This window comes from Felis catus, chromosome B2, assembly GCF_018350175.1.
Source record: "Felis catus isolate Fca126 chromosome B2, F.catus_Fca126_mat1.0, whole genome shotgun sequence".
Classification (NCBI taxonomy): Eukaryota; Metazoa; Chordata; class Mammalia; order Carnivora; family Felidae; genus Felis; species Felis catus.
In genome coordinates this window covers 54,536,028-54,551,316 of record NC_058372.1, presented here as the reverse complement: position 1 = coordinate 54,551,316, position 15,289 = coordinate 54,536,028, and the positions used below count along the sequence as shown (strand labels likewise).

General features: G+C 35.5%; 1 protein-coding gene across 3 annotated transcripts in view; it reads right to left on the bottom strand.

The window, feature by feature from the left end:
- Nucleotides 1–15,289, bottom strand: part of PRIM2 (DNA primase subunit 2) — a 342,271-nt gene that overhangs the window by 260,578 nt on the left and 66,404 nt on the right. For 2 of the 3 annotated variants that reach the window (XM_045057690.1, XM_006931825.4), the window contains exon 7: nucleotides 14,006–14,143. The exons of the other annotated variant lie outside the window; for it this stretch is intronic. In XM_045057690.1, coding sequence (XP_044913625.1) covers nucleotides 14,006–14,143 — 138 coding nt within the window. The remainder of the gene's footprint in view (nucleotides 1–14,005; nucleotides 14,144–15,289) is intronic. 3 annotated transcript variants of the gene reach the window in all.

Here is a 15,289-nt window from a genome sequence, read left to right as displayed (position 1 = left end):
CTGAAAGACCATAATCGTGAGGAAAAGTAGTAAGAGGATTTAAAAAGCACACCCTGACACTGTTAAGCCATTGCAGTGTAGTGAGCAAACACCTATCTCAAGGTGAGTAAGAAAAATAACTCCTACGTGAGGAGTTTAAGATATTTAACTGGTTTAAGGTATTTCTAACCGGTAAATTCCCAATTCTGCCATTACTCTGTAGTCATGGGCTGACTGACACCTTTATGCTCATCTACACTCATCCAAAAGGAAAAGGAAAAAAAGAATCCTACTAGTGTCACTTCCCACAGAGAAAGATATCATTAAAGATCACGAGCAGAGAAATTCTGGATTCAGGCGGACTGGCCTGTAATTCTGGCTCAGCAACTAACCAGCACTGGGGTCCTGGAGAAGTTATTCAACCTTTTAAAGCCTCAGTCTCCTCATCTGCAAAAACCATGCTATTAATAACCACCTCATAATGTTACTGACAGGATTAAATCGTAGTACATATAACAAATTAAAGTGTCTGATATAGAGTAAGTGCTTAAAAAACTTAGAAACCTGCCTCCATCACCACTACGACAATCACATAACCCAGCAAGCCAGTTCTCCAGCTGAAGTAAGTAAAGTTCAGAGGCTCTTGACCTTTGAAAAGAAAAATGATTCCACACTACATCATACAAGGGGAAAATACAGTTTGAAAATATTGTACCCTGCCGTAGGCCCAACCTACAGCGTGCAATTGATAAATATTTGCTGAAGAATAAATCCCTTACTCAAAGTGTTAAGAAATCAAATTGGAAACACATAAAACACTGAAATTATCAAGATAAAGAAGTAATTTCTAGGACCTTCAGTACACAATTTTTTGAGCCATGCTCAAGAAGTAGAGATGATTTCCTTCTTAATATTTTAAACAAAACTCAAAAGTAGTCTGAAGGACTAATGAAAATGTACTTACAAAGCTTTAAGCTACTTGGAAGAATAGACTATAAATGCAAATTGTTATTCTCTTTCTTTGGGATTACAGGGGATTTTGTCCTGCCAAAATCCAAAACTGTATTAGTTTGTTTTTTTCCTCAAAGATTGAATACTATTTCATCTTCTTTCATTATTTTAGCCTTTCATAGTCAAAGTGATAACTGTTAGATTTTTTTATGGAATGGCTATAGAAGATAACATTGTGGTTAGCAATCTTGCTTGCTATTCTTCTGTTTTCAAATTAATGACAAAGAAATCCATCTTCTGTACCTTCTTCCAGTTTCAGTTCTCTATTTTCTAGATCATTACCTCATTCATAGCTCAATTTAGTAAGCTCACTGACACTACTCACCTGTTTTGCAACTCAACAAATATAATATTGTATGTGGACAAAATCATAGTTTCATAAAGAAGATCCATAACTGCTCTTAAACCACAGCTTCAATGCTTTCCATATTACTCAAGTTTCATAATTCTGCTAAGTTTATAATTTAACATGTAGGTATAAAGACACAAAGTCACCTAATAATCATGGTTTAAAATGTACCCTAAAAGTATAAAATGATAAAAACAAAAAGGATTTTATACAAATAGCAAGAGGCTCATAAAACATTTATTCCTACTGTTAATGCCTCCTTAAAAATGTAGGGGAAACCAAACCTGTGCATTTAGTTATTCTCAATTCTATCATTCCTTGATTATTTCTAGTATCAACGAGTCTAGAACAATTTTCATTTGATGCTTTTATTTGAACATCAAATATGAAAATGATGTTTTATCTGAAGTGCTCTGAACTTACACAATGCTTCCTAGAACATTCTAGATAACATTCTCCACACCACCCCAATTTTAGTGTATATGCTGCCTGAGTTCACAGGGTTCTGTGTCACTTAGCTAAAGATGTAAAGCCTTAATAAGATTTTTATTTCTGAGGCAGAAGATTCACAATGCATGTAAATCAGAAGATGGATTCTGCACTCCCTGACAAGTTCCTCAAATATATGTGTGCAACTAAACAGACAAGCAGTGAAATTTGAAGGTACAGAATTAGAAACTGTATATGGACAGTACTCGTCTGCCTGAATGGAGTGGGCAGGATGAGAAATGCCAGCGTTTGTTGTCAGCCATGGGTATGGACAAAGAGGGAACTTAAAAAATGAAGAAAAGTAACAGCAGCCTCATTTACCATCCCCTACTTCTACTCCCCAAAAAAGACAAGGTCAAGGAATTGTTCATATCTAAGAGAGAGCTCTGCAAAATCCAGACCAGAGTTGACATTTTCTTTGAAACTCTCTCCGAGATCTCCACACTAATTCATCCCTCTCTTTTCTATGCAACCTCTGTACTTTTGCTTTTACTGACCACCGTGTAGCATGGCCATTTATATCCCTCTCCCACTGCTGCTCCCTCTCACACTTTCTGAGCACCCTAAAGCTTAATCATACCTGTGTTTTTGCCTGGCCAAAGGTGAACACTCAAGAAAACGTACTGAATGTGAATAAAAATCTTTTTGTAAACATTACATAACTATCACAAAATTAAATGACATCTAGTTATAAAAGAAAGCCAACCTGATTATAAATAAACACTTCTTTTTAATATTTACTTTCTCTGGCACATATGTTAAGTATTATAGGTAAAAGAGCAAATACAGGATGCAGCCAATCCTACTTCTACCAGACAAAGTTGGTTTAATTTAATATAATATTTTACTTTGGTTAAATCCTGTGTCCTGTGTGTGTATGTTTTATATATATATCTCCCTCCCATTCTCATTCTTTCATTAATGATGACTCAAACCTTTAAGAAAACTAAAATTCAGGAGCAACTTGGTGGTTCAGTCCACTGAGCATCTGACTTCGGCTCAGGTCATGATCTCATGGTTCCTGAGTTCAAGCCCCACATCAGGCTCTCTGCTGTCAGCACAGAGCCCACTTCAGATCCTCTGTTCTCCTCTCTCTCTGCACCTCCCCTGTTTATGCTCTCTCTCTCCAAAAATAAATAAAACATTGGGGCGCCTGGGTGGCTCAGTTGGTTAAACATCTGACTTCGGCTCAGGTGATAATCTCACGGTCCGTGAGTTCGAGCCCCACATTAGGGCTGTCAGCACAGAGCTTGGAACCTGTGTCAGATTCTGTATCTCCTTCTCTCTCTGCCCCTCCTCTGCTTGTCCTCTATCTCTCTCCATCTCTCAAAAATAAATAAGCAAAAATAAATAAATAAATAAATAAATAAATAAATAAATAAATAAAGCAAGCATTTTAAAAAAACACTAAAATTCAAAACTGTCTAATCAGTACTTTTCAATGCCCAGTCACTGTTACAAATTACACTCTAAACATCTAATCAATCCTCAAACATTTTTCATATTCCGAGCTCCCTTGTGCAAATTTTTTAAACTGGAAAACTAAATATAACACTGTATGCTGTATGTCAGCTAACTGGAATTAAAATTAAAAAATAAATAAAATATAAAAATACTTCATATTTTTAAAAATTGGAAAACTAACAGGTGATGTGTCTTTCCTTGCAGTGACTGAATAAATTTTTGCTCTAAGAGAGTAAAAATGTCAAAGATTTGAATTTACAAGTACCCCCCCCCCCAAAAAAAACCTATTTCAGTATTCAGCTGTTTCCTAGCAACTGAATCTGCTGATATTTTCTCATCACAAGTAAGTAATAGGGATAAAAATCTGTATTTCAGTATACTCAGATATCAGTTAAAGCAATGCAGCTGAGCAAAAAAATAATAAGTAAACCATAAATAATGGCATAAATTTATGGCATTTTCTAACCAATCTAGGCTACAGCCTTAAAATGGGTAACTATAACTCTTAAATATGATAAATGACCTGAGAAACAGGAGTATTTATGAAAGAGTGTAGGAGGGATCTTTTCTGTGACTGGGGGTAGGTAGGGTGCACAGGGGACAAGAGGTGACCACAAAAATAGTAACCTAAGAATTACTCTAGAGAGTTAGACCAACTATGAAGAATGAAGCTGCTATTCTCAAGGTGGCTAGAGTTTAAGCCTGGTTAATCTGCATCATGAGAGTTTCTAAACAAAATATAAAATTCCTATCTTACATACTCCAGAGGAAAACTGTCAAAAGAGTTAACTACTGCAGCCAACTGAAGGAGTTCTTCAGAAGTGTTTTGAGGTTATAAACAGTTGCACTTAACACATTATCAAGATTTCACTCTTTTATAAACCGTACACTAAAGTGCAACCTCCATTTAACTTTAGCTTCCTCGATATAGCCAGAGAAAATATAAACAGGCAGTTCTCACAAGGTACTTCATCAGATCCTGAGGACCTTTTCTGCACAAGGCACTGTGACAAGCTTCAGAGATAATTAAGCTGAAGACAGCACAATGCCTACAATGGAGAAGTAGAGTATGGCTCGATCTCTACCCTGGTGAATTCTACATTTAAAACATGTAATGAAAATATTTATTGAGGGCAAGTGAGAGAAAGCAGTAGAAGGGCAGAGGTATTTGACTGGGCCGGGGAGAGGCAAAAAAGTGTACCAAAAAGGAAGGCTACTGGACTTAACGAGCTTGGGGAGACCTGGGTCCTTTACTAATTAGCTGAATGAATTCTGATAAACCATTCAACCTTTGTGAGGCTAACCTTTCACGGGCAAAATGAAGAGACATTGCTGGTATTTACTGAGAGCCTCTCATAATAAGAAAGCATTGCACTAAAGTACTACCATACATAATAGGACAAGAAAGCATGCCCACTGATATCCATAAACTTAAGAGTTTGCCTTCTAGTCACCAAGAATCAGGGCAAGAAAGCACAAATTATTACCCCACAGCTCTAAAATCCTTTCCTGCTCTAAAGAAATCTGTGTATATGTACCGCTAACATTTCCTGGCAAAAAGCGAAGAAAACGTGAAATAAGTGGTTCATTAAAATTCTTGCCACCAATAATTTCCGTAAACACAAAATGCAAAACTGCACTAAGCACTATTGGGGGAAATAAAAAGAAAAATCAAAACCTCTTAAAATATTATTCTTCCCAAGAACTAAACCCTTCGAATGAGTATCTAAAAAATATACAGCACTTTGCAATTTTTAAAAAAAGCACTTTCATATACATTACTGGTTTTCCTCAATAAGTAAAACCTTTCTGTCAAAAATCTAGAATATTTCACTAAGACAAGAAAATAACTGTTACTGAATCTTATTCTGTGAATGGTGCCAAAAGTCTCATTTTGTAAAGTAAAATACAATTGGTGAAAAAAGCCAAGACTGATTTGTTCATTTGTGGTATCCAACTCATAGCACCTGACTGATCCCCACACCCAACCTTGAAATCGTTTGGTATTTGATCCTCTTCTCTCTTTATTCTTTACTCCTTAGAAATTGAACCCACTATTTCATGTTCAAAAACTTCACAACCACGTGTGACTCCCAAATCAACGTCTTCGTCTCCAAGCACTCTTCTAAGTTTCAACCCAGATTTACTAGAATGTCCTATTAGTCCAAGAAATTCAACACACCCAATACGAAAATCATTTTCTCTCAAACAGCTCTTATATTCCTATTGCTAAAACACATCTCCAATGGTAACACCAGCAATTTATCAGTATTGTTTCCAAAATGGATAATGAAAGATGACCTACTGAGATAGGGAAAGAAATTATTAAATATCTATTCCTATTTTCTTCTAATTCTTTTTTAAAAGCACCCTTTTCTAATATCTACATCTGTACATTAAAGATGTGTGATATCTTAACAGGGAGTATACCAAAAATGTCTGGAAACCATTAGCATACAGACTAAAACTCAAACTCCTTAGCCTAGTGATATGCATTGCTACAGTTTATCTTCTACTATTCATCACAGGCATTAAATCTAAGCAAACAAACCACTAACCAGTCCCCAAACACAGCCCAGACATTCCAGCAACCCAATCATTTAGCTTTACTGCTCTCTGCAATCTGTTCATCTACCTATAGCAAATCACCTAAAGCCAACGTCAATTCCATCCTTTCTCAAAATTCCCTGAGTTGAGGTGACAAAACTATCAGGACAATCCCCATTATCAACCTAGTCACTGAGTCTTTAATGTACACACTTTAGCTCCCCCTACTAGATAAGATAGTTCTTAAGGGTCAAAGCCCTGTCTCATAAATTTCCCATCTCCCTTACTACCAAGGCACTTATATAGTAAACCTGACATATGTTTAAAAAATGCTTGTTGAATGGACAAAATTGTAAGCTGGACATTATATAACACTTAATAACAGTATATATTAATAAATTAATACCTTTTTTTTTTAATTTTAGAGAGAGAGCACAAGTGGGGGAGAAGGGCAGAGAGAGAGGGAGAGAGCTTAGTGTGGAGCCTGACACGGGGCTCAATCTCACAACCATGAGATCATGACCTGAGCTGAATCAAGAGTTGGATGCTTAATTGACTGAGCCACCCAGGCATTCCTAACTGTATCTTTTTAAGGAGTTGTATTATCAAGGGATTTACATTTTTTTTAAACTGAGCAAATATTAAAAATTATATTAGGGTCCGGTTACAGAGGAGACATAAAGGTTGAATTAGGAGCTGAGATACAATGAATTGATAACTAGTTAGGGGAAAAAGAATGAAGGAAAGATATATTTCTTTGCCTCACATAACAATTTTAGAAGCTTTGGCCAGTTCTTTCAGTTAATAGTTTATTTTTTTTAATAACTTTCTGTTTACCCACATATTGTTTTGGGTACTAGGGACGCAGTACTTAACAAGATAGATGAAATTTTTTTTTATAAAGCTTATTTTGTAGTGGAGGTAGACAATTACCAAAGAAATAAACAATAACAATATTGTATCTAACATGAAGGAGCCAGCTGAACAAATACAGAGGAAAATGTGTTTTAGGCAGGAGACAATCATGGCACTTTTGCAGAATAAAAAAGGCCAGTATGGCTGGAGTGTCATGAGCAAGAAGGTGGTACAAGATGGGACTACGGTAACTATCTACAGGACAAATTCATTAAAATTAAGTCAGAATCCACTAAAGTGGAACATGGACATACCCTATTTACCCTACATTTCCAATCCTAGGCATATAACAACAGAAATGTGTTTTCCAAAAATGTCCTAGAATGTTCGGAGCAGCAGTATTAGTAATAACGAAAAGAAAGAAAACGAAACCAAATGTCTCTCAACAACAGAATGAGAAAATACACTAAGTCAATCAGAATTGAGATGAATCAAAATCGTGGATTACCTAAAAGGATCCAATAAAAACAGCATATCACCAGTTTTATGATATTCCTGCTCAAGATGTATAACTTGAATCTTAACATGCAGAAACATCAAACAAATCCCAACAGAAATATTCTACAAAATAACTAGCCTATTTTCTTCAAAAGCAACAAAGTCATAAAAGTCGAAACTAAGAACCTGTTCCAGACAGACTAAAGAGACATAACTAAATAATACATGTAATAGAAGATTGGATCCTTCTGAAATAAAGGACATGATAGAGACAACTGTGAAACTTGAATGGGGTCTGAGGATTAGCTGGTAGTCATGTATTGGTGCTAATGTGCTTATTTTGAAAGGTGAACTGTGGTTATATAGGAGAACATCTTTGTTTATAAGAATTACACCCTAAAGTACTGGGGGGTAATGAGACATCAGGTTGGGAACTTATTCTCAAATGGTTGTGGCAAAAAGCTAGTTTTTTACTTGCAACTGTTTTTGAATTGCAATTTCAAAATTGTAAAAGATTATCAACTTTGTTTAAAAGTTATTTTGGGGGGAGAAAAGAATAAGCAGGAGGGAAGCAACAGAAAGGAATTCAAAGTTCATATGTTATGTATATTTTTAATGTGTATTTATTTATTTTGAGAGAGAGAAAAAGAGAGAGTGTAATCAAGGGAGGGGCAGAGTGACAGGGAGATAGAAACAATCCCAAGCAGAGAGAATCTCTGAGCTGTCATTGCAAAGTCTGATGCAGGGCTCAAACTCATGAACCGTGAGATCGAGAGTCAGAAGCTTAACCAACTGAGCCACACAGGTACCCCCATATGCTGTATTTTTTACCAACAACATACAAAACTTAAATGCAATTTCCTGAAAAAAATAAAGATATTACTAACTTAAGAACTTAAAGAGTTTGGCCTTGGGACACATGGGTGGCTAAGTGAATTAAGCCATCGTGGCTCAGGTCACGATCTAATGGTTCTTGGGTTCAAAGCCCCATAGCAGGCTCTGTGCTGTCAGTGTGGAGCCTGCTTAGGATTTCTTTCTCCCTCTCTCTCTGCCCCTCTCCCTCTCTCTCTCAAAATAAATAAACTTAAAAAAAAAAGTTTGTCCTTAACCTCAGTATATTTAGAGGTTGCGTCCTCTGCACAAAACAAAAAAATAAACTTTGCAAAACCCTGCACATATCCTTTCTACATTAAATTATTAGAAAAAAAAACTGAATAGCAAATATGCATGTGCCCATTTTTTATTAGTAAGAAAAATTTTCTTTCAGAAGCACCCAAACAATTCAAATTTTCAGCCAAATTACATTATACTATGTACACAGACTAACAATTCAGAAGAAAAAAAAAGAAAAGAAAACTTTCCTTTTCAAAATCTTTTCAAAACTTTTCAAAATCAGCACAGGGATGTTACCAATACCCTAGAAGCTTTCTGCAAATGTACGATGATATTTTTGGTTGTCACGGGAACTGGGGAGGGCCACTATTAGCATTTAGTAAATTAGAGCTAGAGATGCCCAACATCCTGAAACGTATACAGCTGTTTCACACAAAGAAGTGCTGTCCAAAATGTCAGCAGAGAGAAAAATGGGTGAACAAAACCAGTAATAATAACACAAGGGGAATGGGCAACCAGGAGGCAAACATCAGTGTTTGCCACAGAGATTCATAGCAGTGAAAGACACTATTTTCATCTGTAAATAGATGATGGTCCAACATAAGTCACAGACAACTAAAGAAAGTACTTAAAACCATCAACTATACTGAGGATTGTTTAAATATGAAAAATACAGAATTAGGGAGAGAGAAAGAAGATTTAAGTTAGTAAACACCTATCATACTAGGTGGTTTCATTAACTGCCTTATCAGTCGAACCAGAGGTAATATTTTAGTCTTCGCAAATGCTGAAATAGCTGAATTATACATGTTTAGGTAACCCCGGTCAGTAATAAAAATTATTTATGCCAGAAAATATAACAATTTTTAATTCAAAAGAAAAGGTTGGCCTATCATTCTACTGTGTGTATAGGTAAAAAGAGTAACATCACAACTTTAAAGTTCTCTTCTGCACCAAGTACCAAAAATTGTATTTTTAAAAACTAGATTCCTATTAAAAGGCAACAATACTGCAAAATGTGTATTTTTATTCAAGTATAATAAACATACAGTATTATATTATTTCAGGTGTACAATATAATGATACAACAATTCTATATACTGCTCAATATTCATCTTGATTAGATGAACAATAGTTTAATTTTGTTCACTCTTAATCCCCTTCGCCTATTTCACATAACCCCCACCCACCCTCCCTCTGGTAACCATCAATTAGTTCTCTGTATTTCAGAGCCTGCTTCTTGTCTCTATTTTCCTTTGATTGATTTCTTAAAGTCCACATTAAGTGGAATCATATGGTATTTGTCTTTCTCTGACTTATTTCACTTAGCATTATACCCTTTATATCCATCCATGTTGTTGCAAAAGGCAAGATTTCATTCTTCATGGCTGAATAATATTCGTGTATGTGTACATCTTCTTTACCCATTCATCTATCAATGGACAGTTAGGTTACTTCCATGTTTTGGTTATTATAAATAATGTAGCAAAATGTAAGGGTGCATATATCTTTTTGATATAGTGTTTTCATATTCTTTGGGCAAATAGTAGTGGAATTGCTGGATCATATGGTAATCCTATTTTTAATTTTCTGAGGAAACTCTATAGTGTTTTCCACAGTGACTGCACAACTTTGAATTCTTACCAACAGTGCACAAGGGTTCCTTTTATTCTGCATCCTTGCCAATACTTGTTTCTTGTGTTTTGGGTTTTAGCCATTCTCTCAGGCATGAGGTGATATCTCATTGTGGTTTTAATTTGCATTTTCCTGATGATGAGTGATGCTGGACATCTTCTCATGTATCTCTTGGCCATCTATATGTCTTCTTTGGAAAAATGTCTATTGAGACTCCTTGCCCATTTTTTATCAGATTATTTTTTTGGTGTTGAGTTGTATTAAGTTCTTAATACATCTGGACATTAACTCCTTATCAGACACATAATTTGCAAATCTCTCTTATTTGGAAGGCTTTTCGTTTTGTTAATGTTTCCTTTGCTTTGCAAAAGCTTTTTATTTTGGTGTAGTCCCAATAGTTTAATTTTGCTTTTCTTTCCTTTGCCAAAGGAAACTACCTAGAGAAATGTTCCTACAGCTGATGTCCAAGACATTACTGCCCGTTTTCTTCCAGTACTTTTATGGTTTCAGGTCTCACATTTAGTTCCTTCATCCATTTTGAATTGATTTTTTATATATCATGTAAGAAAGTGGTCCAGTTTCATTCTTTTGCATGTAGCTATCCAGTTTTCACATTTGCTGAAAAGACTTTCCTCTTGTATATTCTTGCCTCCTTTGTCATAGATTAATTGATCATCAAAGCATGAGTTTATTTCTGACTCTCTATTCTGTTCCATTGATCAGTATTTATATTTTTGTGCCAGGATATTACTGTTTTGCTTACTATAGCTTTGTAGTCTACCTTGAAATCTGAGATTGTGACACCTCTTTTTTTGCTCTTTCTTCAGATTGGCTATTCGGGGACTTTTATAGTTCCATACAAATTTTAGGGTTATTTGTTCTAGTTCTACGGAAAATGCTATTGGCATTTTGATAGCGATGGCATTAGTTCTGTAGATTTCTTTGGGTAGAATGGACATTTAAACAGTATTAGTTCTCCCAATCCATGAACATGGAATATCTTTCCCTTTGTAGATGTCATCTTCAGTTTCTTTCATCAGTGTTTTACAGTTTTCAGAGTACAGGTCTTTCACTTCTGTTGTTCAGTTTATTCCTAAGCACTTTATCTGATTTCTTTTTTCAAACACCTTTTTTGGTACTTGATTCAGAACTTCAAGGTTACGTGATGTGGCTCTTTTTAAGCTATACTAATTACAGTTAGAAGTATAGGCCAACCTTTCCTTTGGAGTTAAAAAGTATTATTTTCTGGTATAAATCATTTTTATCACTGACTGAGATTACCTAAATGTATATAATTCAGCTATATCAGCATGTGGGCGTGATTATAAATAGAAATGCTTCCTTGGGGCGCCTGGGTGGCTCAGACGGTTGAGCATCCAACTTCAGCTTAGGTCAGGATCTTGCAGTTCATGAGTTCGAGCCCTGCATCAGACTCTGTGCTGACAGCTCAGAGCCTGGAGCCTGCTTCGGATTCTGTGTCTCCCTCTCTCTCTGCCCCTTCCCCACTCATGCTCTGTCTCTGTCTCTCAAAAATGAATAAACATTAAAAAAAAAATTAAAACAAAATGTTTTCTTAATTTATCTTTCAGCTAATTATTAGTGTATAGAAAGGCATTATTTCTGTATATGAGTTGTGTATCCTATGACTTTACTGATTTCATTTATCAGCTCTACTAGTTTTTTAGTGGAATCTTTCCGATTTTCTACATACAGTATCACGTCATCTGCAAACAGTAAAATTTTTACTTCTTCCTTACCACTTTGGATATCTTTTAATTCTTTTTCTTGTCTGACTGCTCTGGCTAGGACTTCCAAAACTATGCTGAATAAAAGAGGGACAGTGGACATCCTGGTTTCATTCCTGATCTTAAGGGAAAAGTCCTCAGTTTTTCACCACAGAGTATGATGTTGTTATATGGCTTTTATTATGTTGAGGTAAGTTCCCTCTAAACCTGTACTACTGAGTTTTAATGATGAATGGATGTTGTACTTCTCAAATGCTTTTTCTACATCTACTGAAACAATCATACGGTTTTTACCTCTTTTTGATGTGATTTATCATATTGATTTGTGAATATCAATACATGGAAGAAATCCAACTTGATCCTGGTGAATGATTTTTTTAATGGATTGTTGGCTTCAGTTTGCTAATATTTTGTTGAAGATTTTTGTATCTATGTTCATCAGAGATATTGGCCTATAGTACTTTTTTGTAATATCTTTTGGTATGAGGGTAATGCTGACCTCATAGAATGAACGAAGCTTTCCTTCCTCCTCTATGTTTTGAAATAGTTTGAGAAGAATACGTATTAACTCTTCTTTAAATGTTTGGTAGAATTTGCCTGTGAAGCCATCTGTCCCTGGACTTTTGTTTTTTGCGAGTTTTTTGATTACCAACTCAATGTAATTGCTAGTAATGAGTCTGCTCAAATTTTCTATTTCTTCATGTTTCAGTTTTGGAAGGTTAAATGCTTCTAGGAATTCTTCTGTTCCTTCTAGGTTGTCCAATTTGGTGGCAGAAAATTTTTCATAATATTCTCTTACAATCCTTTATATTTCTGTGGTGTTGGTTGTTACTTCTTCTTTCCTTTCTGATTCTATAGGAGTCCTTGCTCTTTTTTTCTTGAGTCTTGCTAAAAGTTTATCAATTTTGTTGATCTTTTCAAAGAACCAGCTCTGGTTCTGTTCTATTGTTTCTTTACTCTCTATTTCACTTCTTTCCACTCTAATCTTTTTTTTTTTTTTTTAATTTTTTTTTTCAACGTTTATTTATTTTTGGGACAGAGAGAGACAGAGCATGAATGGGGGAGGGGCAGAGAGACGGGGAGACACAGAATTGGAAACAGGCTCCAGGCTCTGAGCCATCAGCCCAGAGCCTGACGCGGGGCTCTGTGCTCACCGACCGCGAGATCGTGACCTGGCTGAAGTCGGACGCTTAACCAACTGCGCCACCCAGGCGCCCCACTCTAATCTTTATTATTTCCTTTCTTCTACTGGCTTTCAGCTTTGTTTGTTCTTCTTGACTTGAGCACTACTGTTATTATCCTCCCTCTTAGACCGGCTTTTGCTGCATCCCCTAAGTTTGGGCACTGTATTTTCATTTGTTTCCATGTTATCTTTTGATTTCCTATTTCTTTGTTGACGCATTCATTATTTAGCAGCATGTATGTAACCTCCAAGTATTTGTGTTCTTTCCAAGGTTTTTCTGTGATGATTTCTAGTTCTATATTACTGTGACTCCAAAAAATGTATGACATGATTTCAATCTTCTGGAATTTGTTGAAACTTGTTTTGTGGCCTAATGTGATCCATTCTGAAGACCGTTCCATGTGCACTTGAAAAGAATGTGCATTCTGCTATTTGGGGATAAAATATTCTGAACAAATCTGTTATATCCATCTGGTTCAATGTGTCATTCAAAGCCACTGTTTCTTACTGATTTTCTGTCTGGATGAGCAACTCAGTGACTTAAGTGGGGTGTTCAGAGCCCCTACCAAAACATGTATATTTTTTAAGATGTTATCACTTAATTGTAACACTTGCAACAAATCCATTGAAAAGCGCTGGTCGTGTTATTTACTCAAACAGCTACCACCAATTGCATTCAGCAGGTTGTTTACTGCAGCACTAGCATATCGCTGTTTTTATTACTTAATATAAAGATTTTCTTCTACATTACCCTCTACTGACACAAAATACCAATTTAGGACAGAAATCTAGGGGTTATATACACCACAGGCCACAACAAATGTGAAGGGCCTTATACGAAATGCATCTCCAAGGGAAAAAGGCATGACCTTGCAGACATGACCCACAGAAGCTTCTCACAAAATTAATCAGCTATTAGTATTACTATGAGAATGGTAAGTAAGAAAACTAATTATGGGCAGTAACAAATAAAAACCTAGTGCTTCCAGAATTACCAGTACATCATAAGCAATTTGAATGTTGTTATAAAAATTACCTTATTTCTTAAGAAGTGTAGAACAAAACTACCAAGGGTATATAATTAAAACATGTGTATGTGGACAGAAAGTAAAAACAGAAATAAAGTGAAATACTTACTGCCAAAGCCTTGGACAGCTTGGCTCTAAATTCATTCAGGACAATTGCCACAATATCTTTAAGTGGTACATAAGCAAAGCCATCTTCCAAATAGACTTTCCTTCCTCGGAACAAATCCAGAGCATCAGCAAAAGGGATCTGAATTCATGTGAAACAGGGAAAGTAAGTCGGTACCTGTCATGAAATCCTCCTAAGTCTTCATACATACTAAGTCTAAACAAAATACTTCCTGCAAGAAATTCATTTGTCCCAGCAGATTAAAAAAAAAAAAAATCTATTTATATTCTTTAAAGCTAAACAATAAACATTAGGAAGAGATGACAGTCAAAAATGTGCTCATTTCAGAGTAGATGATTTGAAAAATAATAACAAACTTAGTATGCATTATTTTACTCTTAACTCATAAATTTACAAATTAAAATCCTCAGAATTTTAAACTCTCAACTCAAGCCCTCTAAGCACATTGCATTCCCCTCATATGACATTTTCCACAACTTTATTCTGCATCTATTATCTATATACAATATGTTCAGTGCTGAAAATTACTAAAGTAATTCCAAATTTCTTCATCTGTTTCCATTCTTTCTCCAGAAAAATATATTGGAAAAGCTAATCTCAATACCAAGAAATGGAAATAGTAAGTGTTCAGTTCTGCTACTGAAGTATTTGCCAGTAAATACCATTTAAAAAAAAAAAAACATACCACTCCACTTGGATTTTTTAAAATTCTAAGACCTACCCTAAAATTTTATGATATGAGCAGAATATGGTATTAGTAAACTGAAAATCATCCTCTCTCTCCAATATAGTTTTTCTTTTTAAAAATGAGGTTACAAAATCAGGCGAAAGAAATAATCCCCAAATTGCCTAGTCACCCAAGTTTTAGAGGAATTAAATCAATATGCCTAAGATTCTTCCATATATCCAATACCACCACCCAATAAGCAAATCACGTTTTTTTTTTAACAGATCTGTTACTAAAGTTCATCACATAGTTGAGCAAACAAGACAGACACATATGGGAAGTCAAACAGCTCTACAGGGTGGTAGGTGTCTGACACAGCACCAAACAACAGTTACACAGAGCATATTAGAGGAAGAGGTTAGAGGGTTTATTTCAATGATGCAGGGAAGAGATGGGGATAGTTTGGAAACATGAGCTCTAGTCCAAGTTCTGTGACTGACCACACTTATGATTTCTACACATTTAATGAATGCTTCTAAACCATGGTGGCCAAATCTACAAAACGGGGGAAGGGGAGAAAGGGATGGTATAAATGACCC